A 27,833-nucleotide genomic window follows, 5' to 3' on the forward strand; every position below is an offset into this window, starting at 1 on the left:
TTGAAATTGTAGTAAAATATTGTTTTATGCCCAATAACAGTGTACCAACTTGTATAGCTCCATCTGTAACGGTTAAAAACATATTAAGCCGTCCTGGGACTTTCCACCAACCCTGTATAACTATTGCTACTTAATTTTATGGAATACATTTTAATTTTAATGGGCCATACAGTACCACTGTGAGTGCAATTCAACTGAATTATTATGAACCCATGAGAAGGAGGGGGAGTTACAGAAAGGAAAATAACTTTTAAATTTATCCATCTAGAACATGAGGGACATGTGTCACTCATTGGTAATCTTGAATAAAACATGCCAAATATACAGGAGGGCGATTTTGAAAATAGAATTAATATATACTACAAAATTGTATATCCAACTGACTGTAACAGTGGCATTAAGTGTCTCAGTGTGAAGCTTAATCCAGCTCCTGTTTTGGGGTCAGATTTATTATTAAGTTTGTAAATTACAATTGCATATTACAAATTAAGAGACAAGCTGTAATTGCAATTCTTAAATTTATGTTTAAGAAAAAATATAAATAACAAATATAATAATAAATAAAATTAATAACAAATATCTAAAGTTCTATGTTAAATTATATCTAACTTTAAACTGAAATACCTACACTACGTGGTAGATCCACAACTTAAATTCAAGAAGTCAATCAAATTAAAAATACCTAAGTAGAATGAATACGTGAGCAGAATGGAGAGCGGGAAGTAATTCAAACAACCCATTAAAGTACGAATTAATTTATTTTTACTGGAGTTTTTTATTTACATTAGTTTGATTAAATTAATTCAGTACATACATTTACAATGACAGAACACAAATTGCATTTTATTTTTAAACTAATCACTAGTTTGTTAATTTTGGATCATCACAATCATTTTGGTTGAAAATCACTCAAACATTAATAAACTCCAGTTGACTAAGTCACACATTAGTTCACTCTTGGGCAAGAATTACAGTGCTGGCAGAGGTATCTGCATGATAAAATGATCACATAAATCTTTGTCATTTCTTTACTGATAAAACTTTTTAATTATACTCAAATGCTCTGGCTGTACAGTATCAGTTAAATTGTGCTTTATTAGAGCCAGTCTAAAACAACATCGAGTTAACAACGATCTACGAACAGTTGACGGTAATAAATAGATAACACACACGAGATTATAGTGAATCCAAAGCTCTGCTACCTGCGACGCTCGCCCTTCTGTGTCTTTCGCTTCTCTTTCTTCTCTTGCTGCTGTTGCTTTTGTTTCTCTCTGGAAGTTAAATCCAAATTTTAGAATCTTTCTTCATTAGTGTTATATTATAATAGTGAATTTTGTTGAAATTATTTTATTAGTTGCTGTAAATAATAACTTTATAAATTCAAAGATTTAGAAAGCGGAGTCATCTATTTTATAGAGCAGTAAAACACAGAATATATGTCATTCGAAAGGATAGTCATTTATGTACTATATTATTATGTATACTAAATTTCTGATATAATATAGTAGGCTCATATTTGAATATTAACTAGCAATCTGGACAGGGCCGGACAGAACACCACTTATACATGATAGATAGTCTAAATGAAAAGTTGATAAATAATCTGTGAAAAGTGGATCATTAACATCTATGAAATTTATATGACTGATCCCAGATTTACAAGGATCTATTTAGCAAAATAATACAACCCGAAAGACGAAAAGGTCAAAATTAAACCAATAAACTTAAAATACAAACAAGAATTGTTGATGTTTTATTAAACACTCTTTTAGCCCTGGAAATACTTGCTGGTCTATAAATAGTAATTTATTAACTACCTCCGTCATGTATTCCACAAGAAAGTTCCCTTACAAAGTTAACTTTTACTCAAACAATACGGCTTTAAAATTCAGGACCTATAACCCTAGTGAGTACAAAATGGAAAAAAAGCAAAATCGTAAAATACAGACCAATGGACTGCTGCAAATTAAGTCATAGCAAATAAGATTAATACATTTTCATCAAGCATCCAGCTGCCTTTGTCAAGATTTAATAGAAAAAAAACTAAAACATTCAGGAATATGATTTATCCTTTTAATTTATTAATTAATTTAACGATCGAACCAGTACACAAGAGACTTCTTAGCAAATAGTAAACGATTATATGAGTAATACACTCATAGTCTATACTGAAAGCCAGTCCTACAACCCTCTCAATGCAAACTGGCATTGTTTATTTTGGTCAACGACAACCAATCCCCAACATTGGAAAATATATTGTAACAAAATACACATCGTTGGTATCGTTCCCCTGGCTACCAACAGGCATTTAATAAAATGCAAAACTCTGAAATAACAAGGATATAAAAAAAGGATCACCCACTTTAAGTTTTATAATTAACAGTGCACTATATAACTTGGCACAATTCGAACTTCCAAACAAAGATGAAAATGTTTAGTATACAAACAACAATAACCACTGCACAGAAGAGTGACCAACAAAATCACATGTGAGAAAATAACAGATTGGGAACTAGAAACAGGATGATAGAAAATCAGACTACTAAACACTGAACACAGCTCATAGGCTTTCGATTGGTGTTTTAGTTGAAGGTCTGTGACCGGTAATAATGATTTTATTGGTAAATTAGGAACTGACACTTTTGGGATCGATCGCACTTTGGAAGTTAGCTGATCAAAACCAAACGGGTCTAGGGTTAAATCAACTATTATTGCCTTACCTGGTGTGTTATTTGTGTTATAGCAGAGACTAAAATTTAATTAACCTATAAACACAGAACTATGGGGATAGTACTATATTTTATTTGAAAGCCATTGGAGGTTTAATAATCACCAATAATCATGTTAAGGTGCGCAATCCAGTCAAAATTTAGAGTGAGTAAAATATAAAATTACTTGAAATTAAAAATGTATTTTGAGGCGGAATTAGAGCTTTTAGCCCTCTCTTCCAGTCATTGAAATAGTATGCAACCTCATACTAACAACGAACAACGCAACATTTGACAAATAACATTTACTTACAAACTAAAGAACATATTTGGAAAATAAAATGTGCTATACACTATTGTATAAGATAACATTAATTCAAAAGAAATACATTAAAACTTAAATATATTCAGTTACAACCCGAGCAATATACTACTAAAAATCCTAATAAGTACTGATATACATTTAGAAGATAATCAGTAGTGATTTAAAAACATTATACTTATGTGTGCTTTCAGGGATGTGGTTATATTTGTATTTTATATTAAATTTACATTACAGAAGTTGTTTTCTTTAGAATAAATCTTGTTACTAATTACATATTCAGTTATGAATCTTATTCAAGGCTGAGGACCACAAAACTAACTGAAGTGAACACTAGTTAATTATGTGGAATGTGCTAATCATGAATGCTCCTATGTAAATTACTGTATTGGGATAAAAAGTAAAGAACTATGTTAGTATTATTTAAAATTCAGAAAAAGAGAATAATCATTTTTAATATGGTCAAAACTAAAAATCAAACTGGAATAATCTTAAATGTGGTGTACCAGTTAGCACAGGGTTCCACTCTTGAACCCTCTCTTTTCTTAATATGTGCAATTGATTTGGTTGATAGAACACATGAAAATATAAAAAATATACTGACAAACAAAACTGATTTGCAAAGCTTGAAACATTGCAATTAACTAATCAAATTTTGTGTAATGTGTTTTCACACACAATGTACAACAATAAGACATTTAAGCAATCAGTAATTTCAGTACTGCTAATAAGCTGTTGCCCGTGAATAGTCACAGCAAACACGTGGTGATGTATTATCGTAATAATACATAAAATACGGACTGTGAGCAAAATATTGTTAAAAAAACTACTGTAATTACTGTATTTATATATGTTTTAAACACGCACATAAATTATGACAATAAAACTTTGCCTACTGCCAGCTACTATCATTCGCGAATAGATTTATTTGAAGATTCTGTAGATTCGAGACGCAACTTCAACATATCACTGCTAGTGATATTGTGGAATTTGTGCCTTCCCAGGTGTATTTTAAGCACTTTTATTGACTTAATTCATTTCTTGGTTTGATTCAATAAAGCGTTTGGATAATATTGATATCGGAATCGAGTGAGTGAAGCCACGGTATCAAGAATTATAAATACCACGAAACCACGATACCACAAAGAATCGAGGTATCCACTAAAGGAATCAACTTTTTACTCAACTTACTGTTTACTATGATTATTTGGTATCAATTTACAATAACGTGACCATGGAAAGGTATGTTCATTTTTTTTTTCCTGAAAACTACAATTTTTCCTGTAAACAATAGTGAAGAAAAAATTCGTCGGCAATGAAAATCAAAGGAGTTATGATTTTTTGAAATCCTCTGAAAACTCTGTTTTTGACAGTACCTCTGGCAACACTATCCATATTTGACAGTTTGGTATTACTCCGCGGCTCTCTCAGATAAAGAAGGGACGCCATTTTGAACTATTTTGTTCCTCCATGTCTATTCTTAACCTCCTAGTTCAGTAGTGGTAATGGCACACCTTTTAAATTTTTAATGTTGACTTAAACAAATTGTCTTTAATTACTGACCTTCCAAATTTTACTGATGCTACCACATCAGATATTAGCTATACTTATAGGGGTGCTCAATGAAAAAGCTGTATCTGCCCTATTTAATGGTCTGGGTAGTTCTGATTGGGAAACATTTTTCTCATACTGTAAGAATACAAATGAAGCATTTGAACTTTTTATTAACGATTTAGTGGTCAGGTTTAATAACTGTTGTCCTTTAAGGAAAAAAAATTGTAAAAATAAGGAAAAACCCTCAGTAGCCCAAAAAAAACTGGTACACTCCGTACTTAGGAAAAATTAAATCTTTTCTTGTAATATGTCATGAAAAAATACAAAGCTAGACCATGTTCTAAATATAAAGGAATATTATTCTAGGCTAAAAAAAATTGTACAGATCAGAAATAGTAAAAGCCAAGAAACAATCTAATGCAGATTTCATTCTGAAATCTCAAAATAAATGTAAAGCAGCCTGGAAGATAATCAATAAGGAAACTGGTCGTTTAATTAAACAAAGCACTCCAAATTTACCCATTAGTGCTACTGAGTTTAACAATTATTTTGTTAATGTTGGTAATAACAACCAACAAGGTTTTTCCTATTGATAAAATTGCAACCCCACTTGAAATTTTACAGTCTGTTAAACCTGTAAAGGATCCTAAACTGTATTTTTAAATTTAACTTTGTAGATTGTGTTACTGTGAATAAATGTATAAGTAGTCTAAGTAATTCAAAGGGCAGAAGATGTTTATGGGCTTTCAAATTATGTTCTCAAGAAGTTAGGTTTAGTTTTGCTCATTCCTTTAACGATTCTAATCAACTGGAGTTTTTTCAGAGGGAGTTTTCCCCAACTGTTTAAAGGTAACAGCTGTAAGTCCCATTTTCAAAAAAGGTGATAGGCTCAGTGTAAATAATTACCGTCCGATTGCTCTTGTGCCAGTAATATCCAAGCTGATAGAGTCCATTGTTAAGGATCAGTTAGAAACCTACTTTGAAACAAACCATTTTCTTACTTTTGCTCAGTTTGGATTTAGAAGAGGATTATCTACCATTAAGGCGGTTGAAAATCTGGTTTTCAATGTTATGGAGGGTTTTTTGAACACAACGAAGAAACTAGAACATTACTTTTAGACCTTTAGTAAAAGCTTTTGACCTTGTTCCACATAAAGAACTTCTAGAAAAGCTTAATTTCTATGGCTTGGAGAATGTTGAATTATCTTTTATGAAATCTTATTTGGTATACAGGTCCACAATTTGTAAAACTTGGAGACCAAAGATCGGACCTGAGGATGGTGACGAGGGGGGTTTCCACAGGGCTCTGTCCTTGGTCCCTTTCTTTTCATAATTTTTTGTAAAATGACTTACCTAATTTTCTTCCAGAAAAGTGCCTTCTTTATGCTGATGACACCACACTTTTATACATCTAGTCCTGATCGAGAACGTAATGAATTGGTCATTGATTACATGAAGGAGCGTTGTGATCTTTGGTTTTCATCCAATAATCTTATCTTAAATAATGATAAAACTGAAGAAATCATCTTTAGTTTAAGTAAAATCTACTCATCATAAGACAGTTAAACTTCTTGGAATTAATTTGGATTCTAAATTGATGTGGGACATTCATACAAAGCATTTATGTACTTGCCTTTCTTAGAGTTTTATTTCTGATCCGTAAATTAAAAATGTGTACTCATTTAGATTTAGTGACCCAAGCTTATTATGCATTTTTTCATTCACGTTTACTTTATGGTATTACTCTTTGGGGTAATTCCAGTGGAGCTCAAGAAGTTTTCATGTGGCAAAAAAAAAGTGGTCAGGTGTATAAAAGGTCTGGGGGATAGAGATTCATGTCGAACTATATTTCCTGAGCTTAAAATACTCACATTACCTAGTCTATTTATCTTCTACAGTCTCACCCATGTCAAGGAAAACTTAAATAGTTTTGTTTCAAGAGGTTCAATCCACTAATTACAATACCAGAGGTCAAGATCTATTGGATGTAAGATATGCTAGACTGAGTAAAACCCAAAAGTCTTTTAGCTTTATTTGTATAAAACTTTTTAATAAATTGCCCTTGAACATTAGAAATCTTCCAATTAACGCTTTTAAAACAAAAATTAAAAATTGGCTGATTAGTCAAGCATTTTTATAGTGTAAGCTGAATTTGAAAATGGGGAATTTCTATTCTATAAAATTTTTAATCCAAGATATTTATGTAAATATGTGTTTTTTACTTGAATCTTTGTATTTATTTGTGTGTTTAATTTATTTATAGGTTTTATTCATTTATATGTTTTTTAACTTATTACACTTATTGTTTATACACATTTTAAATGCAGAATTTACCTTATCTTATTCACTTTTGTTGACTATAGATGTATTTTATTTGACCCGAAAAATTGGCTGATTAGTCAAGTATTTTATAGTGCAGCTGAATTTGAAAATGGGAATTTCTATTCCATAAAATTGTAATCCAAGATATTATGTAAATATGTGTTTTTTTACTTGAATCTTTGTATTTATTTGTGTGTTTAATTTATTTATAGGTTTTATTCATTTATATGTTTTTAACTTATTACACGTATTGTTATACATTTTAAATGTAGATTTACCATATCTTATTCACTTTTGTTGACTACAAATCTATTCTATTTGACCTATATAATTTGACATGTAAACCCTTTAATATCTAAGATTACACTAAGGCTGTGTACATTTGACTATGTCCTATTGCAACTACTGTTGATTAAGGACAATAAACATATATGTCATTTCATTTCATTCATTCATTTCATTTCATTTCATTTCATTTGTGTTGGATGTTCATTAAGGTAAGTGATAAGTTACTGAAATGATGCTGACTAGTACGTTAATCCTGTCAACGATGCCTGCCCGCTGCGCACTGCTTGCTCTTTTAGAAAAAAAATTAACTCGAGCTTGCAAAAGTCGAATTCCAGATCACGTGATGCCCCTGCTTCTTAACGCAATAATGCCCGAAAGACATCAATATAATACAATAATATACTTTCCCCCCAATTTATATGCACCTGTGATAAAAATACTTAGCTATAAATGCCCAACCCATGAAAAAAAGTCCATTTTCCATGGTCACGCTATTGTAAATAAATACTGATTATTTCTCCTTAAACATGAATTATGGTTTATTAGTTTATGGAGTGCCTCCAGCAGCTATGCTGATGTATATTTTACAAACGAAGGTCGTAAGAATTCTAGCAGGCATATCTCCCCACATGCCCATTGCAAAACCAGTTTCATTAACTAACACTTGATCACTTGCAGATAGCATGTTTAGTAAACTTAAAACTTTACACATTCATGAAGACGCAGACATTCCACAGGCATTAAACAAGACATAACACATAAAACTAGTACAGCATTGCCTACATTTGTTTGAACATTCACTTCAGTACATGGGGCTAAAAATATAAGTTACTTATACACCTCCATGACATTCCTGACCTAAACATTCCTGACTTGTGTGTGTCACGACATTTTGGTACGATTTGTTTATTTTAATCTAGATTTTAGTAATGGTGTTAGGTTAGTTATTCACTAGAAGTAGAGATCATATTGCAGATATCAAAACGTAGTGTTGCTAATTTTTTATATTATTGAACAATGCCAAATATGCAGAAAAATCATGTTTCCTTCACAATACTTATATCATTAAAAACTAACATCAAACAAAGGTTACAGGACATTACTTGTAAATTCAGAAAATAATTAATGTCAAGTGTCATGAGCAAAGGGCATTCTATTCTTTAACACAATATTAAAATATTTGTAAAAAAATTATATCATCTGTAAAGTAATTATAGACCTACATATTTAAATTGCTGTTTTACAAGGGCTGTTCAATAAAGACTGATCATATATTTTTTTAACAACATACCTTTATTCATCTTCATAATTTTGATTTGTCCTTCTGAAAATAATCTTCCTTGAATGCGACGCACTTGTTCTATCCTTTCTGCCAGTGTTTAAATATATAGCGGAAATCATTTTTTGTAAGGTTCCTCAAAGTCACCTCCACAGCTTCACCATTGCTTCTGATGATTGACAATGCCTCCCATGACAGCATTTCTCCAAATTAAGGAATAGAAAAAAATACATGAGGCTGAATCCGGATTATAGGGATGCACTTCACATTGATTTTTGCCAGACATTCAGAAAAAACATTGGCAATACGTAGCCGCGCATTATTGTAGTGCAGCATCCAGTCTGCTTCATGGAAACATGGTCTTTTGCACCTAATATAGACGTAATGTCTTCAGGATATCCCTGTAGTATTGCCCAGTTACCAGTGTGTGTGTTGGTACAATATGCTGATAAACCATTCCATGAATATCAAAGAATGACATGACCATAATTTACCCAGCAGAAGCAACCACTTTTGCTTTTTGGGGGATTGGTATTGAAGATTTCCACACTGAGCTTTGCTGTTTGCTCTCAGGATCAAATGATGAAGCTAGGTTTCATCAGCAGTGATGACATTTGAAAGAAACTCCAGATCTTCCTTTACCATCAACTTTGACAGCATGCAGACCTGGAATCTTGGAATCGACAGTCTTGGAAACCATCATCCACAAACACGTCTCACGTGTAATTTTTCTGTCACCAAAGTGTGGGTGGCACCCAATGAAATGTTCAGTATTTCAGAAAGTGATCTCAGGGCAATTTGTTGATCTTCTGTCACAATGACAGCAGCAGTGTTGATGTTTTCTTCCATAAGAACAATCATTCAAGAAGAGTCCACTTTCCCTTGAAAACGATTGTCTCCCCTCTTTAAACATTTTAAACCACCTTTGTTCGAGCCGTGCACAGACAGACTCTTCATATACCTTCTGTAACATTGCATAGGCCTCAGTTGAAGATTTCTTAAGATAAAAACAGAATTTTAAAGCTGTATATTGTTACCTCTTCTGCAACAGTAGGCAATACTGAACATGTCTGAACTTACCTGAGGCCTCTCACAGGTGGGAACCAGAAGTACCAATAATGAAACTAATATTGCGTGATTTGTTTCACATTACGCAAATGTAATATCAAGATTAAATTTTATCAAGCAAAATTATGACTATAAGGAAATTACGCTCATTCTTCATTGAACAGCCCTTGCATTATTGTTATTTATTTACAGTATGTATTCTGTGTTTTAATTTATTTTGGTATCATATTTATACAAATTGAAAAAGGAAAATTAAGAACTTTCTACAGCCTAGTTTCACAGCATATAAATTATTTTTATTGAATTAGGTTACCTGTCCTCTTTGTCTTTTTCTTTTTTCTTCTGGCTGTCTATTTTAGCTTTTTTCTCGCTTCTCCCTCTCAGCCTGGTGAACAGCTGCAGCGTTTGTGTTCTTGAAAAGACCATTTTCTTTCCCTTCGGTTCCTCCTCCACCTACATCATCTTCTTCCCCACTGTCTTGATCAGAAGTCTAGAATCAAATTTCAAAAATACTGTAATTCTCATCCATGATAGTGAACATACAGCAAGTGATACAAATAGCATCACTAAACTTTAATAAACCCTAACAATATACATTCTTCTACTAAGTGACAAAAATATAAATAATTATGTAAGCATTTCAGTATAATTTTCAGGGAATACACAAACAATTGCTGCTTATAATTTACATGAACACAATGTGGAAATAGGTTAATGAGTAGCATGCAACTTGAAATGGTAAAAAAGCATATTCTTTACAAGGAAACGATTCCACTTTGACCACAGTTATCCACTAAAACTTGAAACATTAATTGAAGCTTGTTTAGTTAATTTTGCACAATTATTTTTAAATATTTATATAAATTTATGTGTCAACAAAAATTAACTAAATTGTTCAATTTGTAAAACAATGTATGCTTTTAACTAATACCACAGCAAATCTTATATAAAAAAATGAAGATAATGATCTATACTTTGTAAGATTTAAATCTAAAATGACATTTTTTCATAGTATAAGTGTGTTTTTAATAGATGAAGTTCTATTGATTAAATTTTTAAATACCAGCTAAAATAATCGGCAATGATTAACCCATTGAGGAAGACAGACGAGTCTCACTCGATGCCGCTCCTAGCAGACTGAATGCAGACACATGAGCCTGACTTGATGTCTGTACTGCGTCGTTACTTACCAACATACAGTAGTTCTATAATTTTTCGACAGATATAGTTGGCGTGTCCTTTGTGAATGTTTATACTGACTAACAAAATATAGTTTTGGTCAGTTGGCCAACCTGTTGATTCCCTTTTTCTATTATTGTAAAGTGTCATCTGTTTGTTTTGAGGCAGTCGACGCCGTTTACTGCGTGTTTGTATATTGTTTGTAACTTTTTGGTTATGTGCGCATAATGGATCGTGAAAATTTACGTTCTTCTGAAGTGAACCGTTATTTAGATAATGATTTTGAGTTTGATTCCGAAAACAGCACTGATGAAAGTGTTGAGGACATAATTGTTCAACCGACCAGAGCTTTTAAAGTTTGCACTTCCCACAAGAGGTCTGAGACTGCTTGGATGTGCGACCGGTGTCAAGTTCCATTGCATCTTGAAAAATGTTTCAAGGATTTTCATACCAAGCTAAACTACTAAAATCCTGAAGAAAGATCTGTATATAGTGTAAATAATAAGACTTAGTAACTACAGTTATCCAGTGTTTTAAAATTTCATTTCAATATAGACTAAATTCCATGGCAACCTATAACTGATGATGAAATCGCAAATGCAGAACCGTAAGTGATCACAAAACTTTTTGTCACATGTTTATTTTTACAGATATATAAATGTAATTTTTTGTTTCCACGTAAAAAACATTATAATGTTTCAGAAAATATATAGTTTAGATGGCTTAAAATTTTTTAAATAGTTTTTATAGCAAATTGCTTTTAAAATGTCTAAAAAAAATGTATAATATTTTATATTTTTTTACAAAAAAGTTGTTTTAATCTACAGTGAGTATATTTTATTTTTAAAGAACACAATGTTTTCTACAAAACAAAACAAAAATTATAAGTTTATCTTTAATAGAAATTATTTTATGAATTTTTTACCAACTGCCTGCAAAAGAGCTGATTTTAATTGCCTTGTACAGGTCAGTTCAGAATCAAGTTTACTACTTCCTTAATGGGTTAATAGGCCTGTACTGGGATGACCAGCATTATTATGATACATTGATATAAACACTAGTGGTTAGCAGTTACTCACTGCCTTCACAATCACCAGTAAATAGTCTGTGAACAAGTTATACTATATGACTTGAAATATTGCCTTGTGGCAGCAAAAACCACGTGAAACTACAACTCCATCAATTGATGGGATTCTCAATCTACTGCGATTTTGTCACCTCGTAAAATGAAGGATTAGAACTCAGTGTTAAATATTTGACTTAGTCTATTGCATTTTACTTTTCTACATAACAATAAAACTTCTGTTTTTTTTAGTTTAGACATTGAAACTAATTTTACACTAAAATACAAAATTCGGATTGTTAAAGTGAGAAACCTTATTCTATATTAACTGGAAACAATGCAGAGTCCATGACAATGCAGCATTAGAGGAACTCTATTTTATAAAAACGGGTTAATGCACACATTCTTGTCCATCCAAATGGAGTTGGAATTGTTTCTACCTACAACTAAATTAACTTAAGTATTTTAAGCAGTCCACCAACGATGTTGTTTTACAAACCTGACTATATTGTGCTAAGATCGCTTCTCTAATTTTTCTTTCTTCGTCAGTGTAATTCCGTTGTACAATAGTGGGACGTATGTTCGATTCCAGCAGTTTTGCCAACTTCTCCTCAACATTATCCAACACTGCTGGGGCACTGACCACATTAGAAGCGATATTTGACTGACTAGCCTTCCAATGATCAAGAATTTCTCTGCAGTGTAAAGGAATATCATTCTCCTGCAACAAAACATATATATATATATTTATAGAAAACACACAAATACAGTAGCTTTTTCATGTGTAGTTTGTTTTAAGTGACATTTTAAAAACTATATATAATAAAGCACCTATTAAGACAATTCCAGTCTTTTTTAAAGCATTTAACTTCTCATAATTCTAGCCTTTAAAATTATCAATGATGTGATGGTAACATTATTATTAATTATTGAATAGACATAAAATGTTGTTTTTTTATTAAAAAAATAAGATAAGGAATAACTTATAACCTTTTTTTGCTTTGCTGACTAATGTGCAAACAACCTACCAATCTTCTAAATCTATATCAAGATCTAATTTAACATTAATGGTTCAATCTTGTAAAAATAATGATTATTTAAAAATGTATCTTGTGTTTGGAATGAATAATGAGGGCTCCTTTAATAGATAATGCTTGAGATTCAAGATATTAAGTAGATTGTAAAACAGAGATAAGAATGTAAAACACTCCACTGGTACAAACAAATCTTTTGTGCACTTACTACAAATGCTCACAAGAAATGCATCTATGTGTATACCCTTAATATATAAGTAAGAAAATTTGTCGATGTTTAATTTTTTGACTTCTGGAAGATTTCTCCCAAAGAAAGAAAAACCTGCTTTAGGACACACAAACTAAGCACACACATACAAAACTCACGCTCTGGAGCTGACAGCAACAAGTCGAAGATGAAATCACGCAGAGTATATACCACAGGTGGAAAAGGTGACAAAATTAAATATTTTTGTATGGCGAGTGTGAAAAAGACAGGTCTATACACTGAAAAACACTTTGATGTTTTTCACCAAAGATTGTAAACTGGTAACAGACAGCTGTAAATACTTTTGTGTGTTATTTTTCTTGTTACAATTATTTAAACGTGCCACAGCTGTGTGTGGGACAGCTGTCCAATCCGTTACGTTGCTTACAGAGATAAAACTGTGTGAAAATCAAGGTCTCCTGAAGCACTTCTGGTCATTTTGGATACCACTCATGTTATAATTTTATATCTCTTAAGATTAAATATATTCTTTGCCAAAAATGCGAGCTACAGTCTGGACAGCTCCATGATTACTTATGTTTAGTACTGTAATATCATCTAATGTTATGATTTTATAGCTACACTTGGAAACTGTAAAGCTTTTTCTTGGAGGGTGCTCCTTTGAGTGACTTTCAGATAGGACCATTTATGGCCAAGGTATCGAAGCTCACCAGAACATCGGGCTTTGGAGTGAGATACCTGATTTCCATTGGTTTAGACAAATTGTTTTCACTTTTAGACTAAGTAAGTGGTTTATGGCGGTAAACAGACAAATGGAATAGGAAAAGTTAAGTAAGATAAAAGTCAGATTACAAAACAGATTAAAAAAAAAAAAAACAAGATAAAAATTAAATAATGTTGCTATGTTCGGAAGGATTGTTTCAATGTGAACACACATAAAGTAGGTATGGTGTGAAGGTTGATGTAATGTAATATAGGTGAAGAGGTATTCTCATTGTCTCATCAGTGCACAATTGAGTGCACTACGATGTGATAAACATGATCTCTAAACACAGTGGAGCAAATGAGTTTTCTATACATAAAGTAAATTATGGTGTGAAGGTTGATGTAATGTAATATAGGTGAAGAGGTATTCTCATTGTCTCATCAGTGCACAATTGAGTGCACTACGATGTGATAAACATGATCTCTAAACACAGTGGAGCAAATGAGTTTTCTATACATAAAGTAGATTATGGTGTGAAGGTTGATGTAATGTAATATAGGTGAAGAGGTATTCTCATTGTCTCATCAGTGCACAATTGAGTGCACTACGATGTGATAAACATGATCTCTAAACACAGTGGAGCAAATGAGTTTTCTATACATAAAGTAGATATGGTGTGAAGGTTGATGTAATGTAATATAGGTGAAGAGGTATTCTCATTGTCTCATCAGGTCTTAACTGAACACTCAGTATGAATGTTTTAATTACGAATACAAAATAATTGAATTTATTTTATATTTTTTAAAGAGTAAGGGCTCTGTGGTAACGTACTCGCTCAGCAAGTGAGAGACCCGGGTATAAGTCCCGGTGGAACAAGTACTTTTTCCGAGTGTATATGTATATATAAGCTCTTGGAGTTTATATGTTAAAAGATAATAAAGCCATGAACATTGGGTAGTTTAAATTCACTGGATCACTCAATTTGTGATCTAGTTAGACAATATATAACAATCCAATGCACATGACAATATTGAAATATCCTACGTCTAATTAGTGTAGATTTTATCTAACTAAATCATGTACTGAGTGATCCACTGTAGGCAAGTATCATTCCTAGTACCAGCTCCTGGTGGTTTCATGGTTTGAAGCTTGACATTCTAAAACTGTATTGTTTAAACCTAAAATGATGAAGAACAGCTAATATTATATATATATATATATTTGCGTAATCTACGTTTAAAGTTGTTAGGCTTGCAATAGTGGTTAAATATACACAGATATACAAATATACACAGGCACCTCTAATATTTGAGAGGGAACAAATTATTCTAGAATAGTGAATTTAACTATTTTCCCACAAAATTGACTCTAGAGAACACTAAAAAATCCTTCATCATTTTTTAGGACAAGGGATAATTATGTATAGCTACTGTATCAACTTCATTTTTAAATAGTGGAATATGTTACAAAATGAATTTTTTTAATTATACTTTAATTACACAAAGGAAAAAAACAGTCAGATATACGGTACAGTATTCTGTTTTTATCTGATTTACTATTTCATTATGTGATTTAAAACTACTTAGATGTTTAGTTTGTAATAAACTGAACATGTTGTTTCTGATTTAATCCTTCCCAGCATAACTACGCCACAAATATTAACCAATTAAAAAAAGTAAGCAACCACTTGTGGAATAGAGAAAAGGATTCTTTTCAAGCAAGTAACTTTCATGCGGTACAAAGACAGTCTGCAAATATTTCACTCCTCAAACTTCTCTTGACCACTCACCAAGAACTTTCAATTGTTTGAGTATTTGTACCTCTCAATGGATTAATTCAGTTTTTGGAATTTAGCAGCAAAATGTATAAACCCATGATCAGTTAAATTAACACACTGAATGCGGCAAACGCACACCACTGCTATTCCCACTGTCGTTAAGTCGGTTGCATCACAGTGAAAGTGTTAAAGTAAGACTCCCACAAGTCTTAATAAACTGAAATTATATGTTAAGTTAAATAAATTGTAAGATCGAATTGTTCATTTTAAAAAAACAACCTAAACATTTGATAAAACCAATTAATTGAAGGATTGTAGGATACTTATTAAAATCTACCTCAAGAAATTAACAACAAAATACTGCACTGAAAAATAATCTTGTTTCCTTCTTTGTTTCTAACTTTTCATTACAGAACCACTTTTCGGATTCAAATTTTAGGTTTTTGCAGCGTCAATTCAACATATTGTACCTAATTAAAACATTTTCCATACAGAAATTTATAATTTTTAACCCTTCGACTGCCATTCAACGGTTATTCATTATTTATTTTCGTTCCTTAATCACCAATCAATTGATATCCCCACAGGCCTGCCTGCCCACTTAATCTTATCTGTTATAATACGTTAATAATCAAGCATCAAAGTGATTCATATACCATTGAAAATGTAAAGAGTTGCCGAAAACAACACTAGCTTTTTTATTGTTCTATGACAGTGGAGTAACTTTAGAATGATGTTGCTGTATTCTTCTTTGCAAAACATTTGTTTTTGTAAGTGTTTTATAGTTATATCACGAATTATTACTATATCTATGTATATATAAAACTATACCTACTAAATTTGACCTTTAGGTTAAAATTTTATAAAATCCATTATTATATTAAGTTTTTATCAGGTAATTATCCCTTTTTAGAAACGTACTATAACAATATTAGTTTCTACTGACCAGAAAAAATAAAAACCTTAGGTTTTCTCGCAATATTTATTATTATAGTGTTCTCTAGTTTATTGTAAATAAAATGATACCAAATATAGCTAGGTTTACAGTTTGTAACAATTTATAAACATTTTTACAAATGTAAGTGTTTTGACCACAAAACCCACGCTTCTTGTACTACTTTCAGTTTTTGCACTAAAACTAATTTATTTACCCAAAGACTCATACGAAACTATACATTTTCTGAAACTAAACTAAATTTGTGAACTATGTTGAAATGTATATAATAACTATATTTTCCCTACCCCATTTTTACATGCAAAAAAAAAAACCATTTTCCACTCACTGTAAAAATTCAGTGAAAATATTTATTTACCCTATTTACTTATTATCATTGTATTATATTGTTAATTGTGAAAAAAATTATACCAAATACATTTAGGTTTGCAGTAAAAAACTATTTTTTACAGATTTTAGAAAGAAAGCTTGCAAAACTATGAAAAATGCCTTGGTGTTTTAGGAAAATACTAAGGGCAGTCGGAGGATTAATAATCAATAATTAAGACTTAAAATAAACATCTGATTATTTTGAAAAATTGTTTTACCTAATAAACATTTATTGATGAAAATTATTATTTAGGGATGTCTTATACTGAAGTCTATCCTAAAGATTCTCCAGCAGGGCCCTATTCTGGCTGGTTTATACCTTTCAGTTAAACCTACATTGGGTACACCAAAAACCGCCTGATGTATCACATAAATCTGGGCAACCTTATGTTCAAGAGCAGCACATCACTAACTGCAAATGTTGAGATCCTGGGGTGCTAGTGTAGATCAATAGATCTAGTGGTGGGATCAATAGACCAGTCATGTGGGAGATGACTGTTGAAGTTCCTCATGGATTTTGACAGGAGGCGGCCCTCTATCGAATCAGGCTTGGTAGTGGACAGTTGTCAGGTGGCAACTGCACAGCAAAATAATGGAGCTTAAAATATGCTCTTTGACCAATAATACCTCAATCACAAACCCCAGTAACGAATTTAGTTCCCTTTTATACCCAACCCCACCCATCCAGAATATACTGTCATTTCAGAAGCAGCGAAAAAGTCTTTTGGGACAACAATCAATTTCTAAGCTTCTTAAGTACTAAAATAAATAAACAAAACCCTACAAATTACTTAATCCCTAAAATGAGATTTATGCATACAGACATGAGGTAAAGCTTAAATTTAAAAATTAAGAAAATAATGCAATATCAACTACTTTACTAATCCTGGATATTACACAAAAAAATAATTAATTATATATTACATTTTATATATTTGGTATCAGTGACGGTAACAGCCGGTGTAGCCAAATAAATTTCAATGTTGTTAACGTATTCTGCTCATCCTCCACAAATAAATAAATTTTTATAATAAATTAAATATAAATTTGTGTACTGTGCTTTGATTCTGGATTAGGTGAGCAAGTTAAAATATTAAGAAATTAATTTATCCCTTTTCAATTGGTCATCCTGTTTTTTCAGAGTGAGAGTATAAGTTTGTTGTGTAATCATGTCTTATTTTTAAATAGATAAAAGCTTATTTTTATATGATAAAAAGTTACCACATGGTATATGAATAAATAATTTGCACATTCAAAATTAAGTTTGATGTTAGTTTAGCTTATTTTTTAAACTTATGTCAGATTTTTACACTATTTAGCCTGTTCATTTTTAGAAAATTTGGTTCAATTTGTTTGTATTATTTTCAAATTTATTTTTATACACACCAGTAACGAGATTCGTGTTATTAACCTATTCAAATCTTCCTCCTAAAAAAAAAAAACAATATAAGGTTTTAGAGGATGAACACTAATACCAAACTAACTACTTTTCTTGCAAGACATCAGAAAGTTAAGATTAGGTGAATTTAGTTTGTTTTGTCTAGTTGCACTTCCTTCTTCTTCTTCTAAGGGGGGGCCTATTGCCACACACTTAAGCCTTAAGGGCCTTTTACACAATCCGAAGTGTACCATGAGGCCAACCAGTTACTTTCAGCAGTTCTATAAACTGCTGAAAACAACCGATCAAGTCCTACTGGGTAAATTCACCACCCTTGTCCAGGGGGGAGCTACCAAAGATGGGGTAGCGCTCCCTTGATATTGCAGGACAGTCAAAGTATTCAGCATTTTCTTCCTGCTCGTCATATTCTACAGAGCGAATCACCCCAGAGAATGCGACTCTGTAAAGGTGCTTCCTCAGGTGACCATTTCCCATAATCAAACCCATAACCTGAAGACACCGATCTACTTAAGGCTTAAGGTCAGACGCCACTCTTAAGGAGACTGTAAGACCATTCTGCTCATTCTCAGATCCAACTCTCTAACTTCTCTTATGTTCAACACTCAGTTCAACCCACTCTAGACAGCCTTAAAAGATTCACACATAAAAATGCTATTATTGCTATCTAGAATTTATTTTTTTATTCTACCTCAAGGAATGTATTTCAAATTCGTAATCAGTGCAAGCAGCACCAAAGGTGCCTTAGTCCGCACTGACGGCTAAAACACTTGTGTCAGGGTGATATTAACCTTTATTCTTAGGTCTAAATTAACAAAGCCATCTTTTTGGGTCAAATTTCCCAGATTATTGTAATTTATAAATGCATCATTGAAAATTTACACATCCAAAGATAGCATAATGGCTGACAACAGCAGCAATCTATACAAGGTTGTCTCATGATCATAAAAAGACCACACGACACCCCCGTAGAACAATGAAATATTACTCTGCAGAAGAAAATTAGTTCCACTTCAGAACTAACTAAATATTGTTCTAGGGAAGACTTTAATAAGTGGCCTACATTCCTTGTTCGATTGTTTTTGTCGAATTTTTCAATATATTATCCAACTTCAATATGAAAAGATCGTACACAATAAGAGTTATAATAAATTGCCGTAGCGAGAAGAATCTCGTTTATTACAATTTTTCAAACATAAATGTAACACTAACATTACAAAACAACAAACCAACTAAGGCCTAGACTTACATATCAAAGAAACCTTACAATATTTACAACTTGTCTAGCGTGATAGCAATGAGTAACAGCTTTTGTGAAATGGAGGAAAGAATTCTCCCCATGGGTTACCAGGAGCCAAACATACATGTTGAAGCCACTTAAACTAATCTCGTCATTTGTGAGGAATATCTCACATATTTTCCTCATATTCATTGCCATTTTCAATCTCAAAATATTAGTTACTTCTTGCTGTTTATTGTTTACATTAAAACTGTTGTGAGTAATAAGGTGAAATCATATGCTAAGTAAAATAAATTGTAATATCGAACTGTGCCTTCGGATAAAAACATCGAACAATTCGTTAAAAACAACTGAATAACGAGTGTAGGCCGCTAATTAAAGTCTACCATTGTTCTATTACATCGTTACTTGTCAATGTCACTCCTTAAAAACTTAAATTGTTTTGTTCAGGAGTACAATAGCAAAAGGTTAATAATGCGAAACTCGTCTTTAGCCACTTCAGCCCTTAAGTTCATAACTATCAAATACTTTCAGGTTGAATGGTACTAATAATTGAGGTTTTTTTCATTTTCTGACAACAATAACACAAAACCAATATTAGACAATAAAAACTAACCTTCTGAAAGACACATAGTGAACCAGAAGTTTACATTTCCAGTGGGAAGACAAACACTTTTTTTAATAAGTAAATTTTATCAAAAAATGTCATAAGAAAGTATATTACAATAAAAAGCTAGACCTTTCAACATATTGATTGAAATCAAGTTTATTACTCATAAATGTATCTTTGCTGCAAAGTAAAATTATGGTTTTCTGAATTTATTTTGGAATAGAACATTTAAAATACAATAGACCTTCCCCAACACCAAAGGCAGATATGTCCTAGTCTCTTCAACATAACCTAACTTCGATTTTTACTTACTGTAATTTCTGTCAGAATTCCTTCAAGGGCTTCGGTTTTTTCTTCGACGGTTTCATCACCTTCTAATATTCCCGTTATATAACTACCGAAAACACTTTCATCAGTATTTAATTCTTTTAACTTTAAGCTTAACCATGATTCAAAATCGTCTTCAAGAGCTGCCATTTTACTACTGCAAGTGTACCAATATAACCAAAAAACTGAACCTGGCATCCAGTTCACACGAATTCAAAGCCCTTATGATATGTTTCTCCAGAAAATGTAAGTTCTTTGCTACTATTAACACTATTTTGTATATATTAAATTCAATTCAATTAAAATTTTCTTTATTCATCAAAGCACAAGTGTACATGAATTGAGTCGCATTGACTCTAATGTATATAATATATGTGCAATAAATAGCAGATACATAAATACTTTATGTTTGTACTGAATATGTTTTGATTTTCTGTTTTTCCCACATGAATAAAAAAGTAATTCCTCCATACCCAGATTTCTTGGCATACAGTTCTAGTCTATTACTATCATATGCTGTTCCTGACTGTTTCTTGTTTAATAACTGTGGAAACTCCTCATTTTGGGTAGTTGGTCTAAATTACCCTCAATATAAATTAAAAAACAGTAGCAGTCGTGGGACTGCCGATAGAAGTGAAAACGAAACTATTAAGTTGAGAGTAATTAAAACTATATGCAAAAATTATATGAAATTTTTTATGTTTTATTTATTAGTTACATATGATGGGTTAAACAAATCATGAACAAAATATAAATACAAAGTGGTTGAAAAAATAATTAATATACAATTATCTTAACAATATCTTAATAAAAAAGTACTGTAAGTATTAAAGAATATTATTTTAATGAAAAAAAGTTCAATGCAATCATTATACTTGTTGTAATTGCTCAATATTAATAGTTAGTTAAACATAGAATACAAGTGAGTAAACACCGAGTGAACAACAGTGAGTTGAACACCGTTGTAAATAATACAGTTATTGCTACGGATAAAGTATATAATTGCAATAACAATTAAACCCACAATATTTTTAAAACTAATAAATTAGTTAAATTAACTTGGTTCTTTCGTAAAGGTATTTTTATTGCACAATAAACTAATTTATTGAGTTAATACGGTATCAGTGAGCCAATGCGCCAACTACAGTTCCGGCAGAAACGTTCACTCATCACTTCATACGCTACTACAGGCTAAACTAAACTTCCAATAAAAAAATGATAAATTACAAAAAAAATATTCATCTATTTTCACACAACTTTCTCGCTGACAAATTTTGTCTGACCAAAAAATAAAAAAATCCTCGCTTACTACTTTTTTCTTGTCATTGTAAACGCTATGTAAAATGTAAACAATAATCAAAATTATTTCAAAATTTTTTTAATATTTAAAAATGTAACCAATAGATTGCCAATATTAAGAGCTTTAATTTGACGCATCTTACAGAATTGTACGACATTGGCTTCACTTTTAAATCGCGAGAGGAAGCCGTAAAGGTCACTGATTTTCGCAGTCTGTTTTCATACTCCACCGGGACAGTTTTAATACAGCGAGACTGACTTTTTCATGCAGGTTAGTAGTCCGCGGCCAAGTCTACGGTTAAAAAACACAGCGAGACTGACTTTTTCATGCAGGTTAGTATCATTAGCATGTCGGTGACGCGAACCGAGGATTTTACCCTCTACCAAAACGCTCAACGCGCCTAAAGAAGTTTTCACTTCAATAACGGATAAATTTACTATTCGTAAACAGTAGCAAATGTCAATGATCGGAAATGTTCTTATATAGAAACCTAAAAGTCTGATTTTAGTATTATTCTAATGGTCTTTTTTAAGTTACCGTTCGATTTTGCGCCATATACAAACAGACCTATAAATAAAAAAAATTGTTTTAATGTTTCTAAAGCATCATATATATAGTATATACAATGCATGACACATGTGAATGGCTCAATTTGTAATCACTTCGATAACCAAGTTTTTGTATGTATATTTTTATTCCTGTGGTTTTCAGTAATTTGATAAAATATAACAGAAATTAAAAAAGATTATTCATTTAATCAACGGACATAACCACGTTCAATAATCATTGTATAAACATAAAAATTAAATAAAATTACTCTTTATTTTTAATACAATACAATAGTCACTATTTGATTTCTTTATTTCAAAATACCGTTAAAAGGGCCGACCCTGTTAGTGATAGGAAGTTCTTTTGTGAAGTAATGTAATATAAACAGACAATTTTTAAATATATAGGTATTCAATGAACACAATTAATTCATCTATTATATTAAGCCGCACAAAACAAAATAATAGCTAAAAAGGAAAAGAAACAATCTAACATGAAGTTGAATAGATACTTTGGTGACACGACAAAAAGTCAGCTGAAAGAATTTATAGTAAAATGCAGTTAAAACAATAAGTAGGAGCATGAAGATTCAACGTTATTAGAGCCGACCATCCAGAGCCAGGTAGTATCAGCCGCTTGAACTGACCGGTCGGTTCAGACATCAGGTCTCTTATCACTGGAGGCAAACGCTTGTGCAATGTACGAGTATTACGTAACTAGCATGTTTTCAGTTTCACACTCATCTCAATGACAGGGATACGCTTGTCATCCCCACAGTGGTAGAGTAACTGTGTATGGTTCAACCAAGGACTACCCTCCTGTGCTTATAGGTGTAGACTATTGCATGTCTAATATGTAATTGATAGATCGTAAGAATATCTGATTCTATCTGAGCTTATGAAAAAGGTTTTGACTTATTTAGAGCTACCTTGAGTATCGATTTCTGATTAACATATAATGGATCAGTGATGGTTGTAAATGCCCCTTCCAATTCTATATTTCTACACTGTAAAATAGACTGCAAACTATGCAAAATAAACAGTATTTAATTCATTATAATTTAAGATTCACCCTAATTGAGAAAACATGTAAACCATATTTTAAGTTTAGGTTTTAAATAATTAATTGCGGTTCCCATCTGTTTTTTTGTCAATAATTATACCTAATTTCTTGTACTTGTCTACTCTCTATATACGCTGCCAGTGACAGGCGGTGTTAACCGAGTCGCCGTACGAGTGTATTACTAATTACTGCTCCACGGTTGGCTCACTTAAATGTACTCAATGCGATTGGTAAACCTTTTTAGCAAACAAATTTCATATTGTTCATTTCAGCAACAATCCATGAAGAGTAATAGTGAAGAGAGGTAGTCCATATATTCCTTTCATCGGTCATTTAGTATCTTCTAGCAGCTGGGAACGCACTAATCTTCTGGAATCTAATACAACAACGTAAACATCTATAGAGAGAATATTTCCCAACCATTGGATCCGTTCTATAACACTGAAGACCTTGTAGCTTGTAAGTTCATATTGAAGTACAAACCGTTCATGAGACCATGTTTGACCAGTGCAATGGCTAGTAATACGGTCAAATAACTCCGAGGCATCAGTGTGGTTGTAAAGTATCTTGAATAAGAACATGGCGTCGTTTACAGGTTGACTACGTTTTAACGTGCTTATGTTCAGAAAAGAACCTCCCTGAAATCGAACCCCATTTGAAGGGCAAACAAAAAAAGACGTACTTAATTTTTCATATTAATGTGGACTGATTTTGTGACCATGCCACCGAACAATACTCAAGGTAAACTCTCAAAGAGCACAAAACAAAGTCTTCAGAGTCCAAACGTTGCCTAGGTATGTGGTATTCAAATCAAGAAGCTAAAAGCTCTGGATATCTTAGCAATAACTGCTGTAAAAATATGTTGAGCCGCACTTATATCCTGGGTTAAAACCATAACCTAGTCTGGAACAGAAGTTGAACGATTCAGTATACTTATCCATGAAGGTGGTAGTGAAAAACTACCGGGCAGTTTATTCTGTCACATGTTATGCGTGTGCACTATGCCACGTTCTACGACATCCAGTTTATTCTGCCTAGGTCACACTAATTTTAAATAGCAACAAAACTGTACTAAGAATTCCCGCAGTCATTAATGCTGGTAATTCGTCAAAAATCTTACTGTTGTCTGTAAAAAGGACGAAGTTGGTCTTGGTTGAAGACAAAATGTCGATAAATATGCAGAATAGTAACTCACCCAAGAGCGATACCTGGAGAACATCACGCAAGACACATAAATCCCTCGAGAAAGATCCTACGAACTTGACAACAAGTTTGAGGCTTGATAAATATCTCAGGAACTATTCATGAAGATTACTCAGAATTCCATATGCATTTAATTCATAAGGAGGTGGATTTGACTGACAATGATAAATGATTTTCAGAAATCCAGTTAAATAACACTGGTGTGTAAGCGTTCAACAAAGGAGCTGACTATTTCATCTTTAAAAGTAATTAGTTAAAGGTGGTAGACTTGCCCGATCAAAAACCATGCTGCCTTCTAGTTTCAAGCTTCCATATACTAGCTTTTCAAACGCATTCGCAAAAGTAGAGTATAAAAACTTTCTCTTTAGACACGGAATTGTAAATAGGCAATACATAACTGAATTTGAATGCATCCAGAAAGGTTTCGATACTAATTAAAAAGTTGGCCATTGGTTCAGTAACGAGGCAACCACAGAACTTCAACAAGTTCGGTGGAATGTTTTCCAGTCCACAGAATGTTCTTGGACCAAAAAAGATAAGGGCTTGCTGGACTTCTTAGCCGTGATTTGGCAAGAAAATATTCAGTTAATATTAGATCCGACCAGAAAGATGGATCAGTAGAAGTCGTAAAAACTGAAGAGAAGAAGGACAAGAAAAGATCACAAAATAGCTTGGGTTTGAAGTAACATGTTGGCCCATTTTCAGACTGGAGGCACAGAGATTTGATTTTGTAAATGCTATGAAACATTTTGTGGTCGGTAAAAGCACTTTCTTGGACATGCGAAATATACGTTTGAAAACGTTTTCTTGAAAGCAAACGGAATCGTGTTGCAATGCAGGAGCAAAGGAGAGCTCAGCATTGGAATTATTACCATCCTATATGAATATCAGAACTTCTGTAACATTATTAGTATAAAATTACACATATACAAATAAATAAAATTAAACATGCATTGAAGTTGTGGTACAAAATTATGACCCAATAAGTTGGATATTTAGTTAATAAATTATTTAGATTATTATTATCTATACATTTAATTAAGGTTCTTCCTCCAGGATATTATTGCCAGGAATCGAGAACCTAAAAAACTGAATAACTGATTAAACCGTTGTTTTGAAATGTTAAATATAGGACAGTTGAGTGAAGAAATAGCCCACAGAACTATCCAATCGCCCACCATAACACTGGTAGCTTGGATATCTTTTGCGGAAATTTTGGAAGCTGGCAATGTCTAACAGTCTTAATAAGGATAACAGGATTCGGGACATTTACCATCGTTATAGGTTATAAAAGGTATATTATAAGATGGCAAATGTCCGAAATCCTGTTATCCTTTCAAACCTCCCATCGTCGATAACAAACTTTAAACAGTCTTTACTGTGGGCTTGTGGATTTACGTCTTGAACAAATTTATCTGCCTTACAATTTTCTGGTGGTGGAATAAGTGTTTTCTTAGTGCTCGGTTTTTGGGGTGGGAATGATATATTTTTTATTTCCCTATAAACAGAGTATTCTTTGTAATATGCTTGGGTGCTCGCCATTACATAGTATGCATTCGGAGGAAGATCTGTAGATTTGTTGCAACTATTAGTATCATGATCAGAATCGCATTTTGAACAACGATTAGGGTATCAGCTGTGAGACTTAGTAAGTCCATACCGCTAGCACTTTTAAATAATACACCTAGAACAAAAAACTAGAAAATAAATAACACGACCTGTTATTTATTTAAAAAAATCATATTATGAATCAGTGAGAATGAATACGAGAAATTGCAACAGGTCATTACAATTATAATGGTGAAAGAGTGGGAATGATATACCTTAAGTAATGGCATAACACGAGAGTAAATATTTCCTACACATTTTTACCTAATCTTTGGCAATATTTTTGTACGAGTAAGAGTTACTGATTGTTTAAATCATATCCCTTACATTTTAAATGTAGGGGACAAATGTAGGAAGATGTCTTATTTTCGTAGACTTACTAAATTCTTCTTGCTCATAGTTTATTTCAACATCTACAACTTGTTTAGTATTTCAAAACTATTACGTAAATTGATAAAATATCTTTTTTCAAACAAGATTGTTTAATACATTCTTGAAGCTCTTGTCTTATTGGAAATTATCTATTAATTTAAACAAACTCTCCAATTTTATTCAGTTGTGTGAGTCCGAAGATGTACTCATTGAGTACGAAAGGCCTCACAAAAATTAAAACTTTATATTATTGGAGAGTTTGTTTAAATTAATAGAAGATTGTTTAACATTAAAATCATTACCTGAAGGCAAGTGTCTCTTGATTTGAGACAAGTATTCTAGGTGGTATTATTTTCATTAGGAAAATTTCGATTCATGAAATTTCGCAGTAACACGATTGTCATATACTTGTAGAATTTACAAGTTTATTAAACATTGTTTACAGATTAAGAGTTAACCTTAGAGGTATCCCATTTTTTATACTAACTCCAATGCAATAGTTTTCGGAACAGTATGCTATGAATAAACAATATCTACTAATATTTCAATTACATTTTAAGAAAGAAAGTATTAACTATTATAAATACAGAAAATTATCACCAGCAAGTGAATAACTACCTGTGCTGTCAACTCACCGGAAGTAACTTTGCGTCACAAAGTGGCAAAATTAGGAATTTGGAATTTAGAATGACTTGACTTGATCATACGATGTATGTTTTTTGCTTTAAGAGGGCTTGTGTTAAACTGTTTGTTGATATTCAAAGGTTAGAGTTTAGTGTTTTAGACTGATGATGCCGTCGCTGTTTTTGTTTTGTTACTTTAAGTAAAAGATAAGATAACAAAGATTTATCTGTATTGTTTTTTAATAATCGAAGATAAACAATAAACACTTTAAACAACCATGTACTTATAGAAGTAACTAGAAATTGTGTCATCATCGTACCAGACAGTTACAGGCTAAGTTCATAAAAGAGTTAAGTAGTATATTTTTGTTATTAAAACAATCGGATATCTTGAACCTGCGACTACAATGATACAGTTACAAAGACAAAGTGTATTTTATTTAGTACATTATTTATGTTGTATCCTTGCTTTTGCTCTTCCTGCATTAAGTAAGTCTAATTCAGGAAAAATAACACCAGTAATCTTTGGTAAGTGTTTGATATTGACTATTAAATTCATCTTACTTTAAAATATTGATATGTTTAAATCATACAATATTACAAGCTGTTGAACACAACAAATTATCTGCCACTTTTCTGCTGAAACAACCTTTTGTACCCCCTCACATGTTATGGATTTTGTTGGGTTATTTGTTCTCCGGTTGCACTTAA

The 27,833-nt window shown here is 32.1% G+C and overlaps 1 protein-coding gene across 1 annotated transcript; it reads right to left on the bottom strand.

Annotated features, from left to right (window-relative positions):
- Positions 1–755: 755 nt before the first annotated feature.
- LOC124365047 (coiled-coil domain-containing protein 43-like) lies at positions 756–20,588 on the bottom strand. The gene is given in 5 exon segments (XM_046820950.1): positions 756–1,271; positions 9,855–9,904; positions 9,906–10,031; positions 12,283–12,504; positions 20,391–20,588. Coding segments are annotated over 5 exon segments (636 nt in total). The 5' UTR covers positions 20,556–20,588; the 3' UTR covers positions 756–1,198.
- Positions 20,589–27,833: the final 7,245 nt, after the last annotated feature.

The sequence above is a fragment of the Homalodisca vitripennis genome, chromosome 6 (genome assembly GCF_021130785.1).
Source record: "Homalodisca vitripennis isolate AUS2020 chromosome 6, UT_GWSS_2.1, whole genome shotgun sequence".
NCBI classification, from domain to species: domain Eukaryota; kingdom Metazoa; phylum Arthropoda; class Insecta; order Hemiptera; family Cicadellidae; genus Homalodisca; species Homalodisca vitripennis.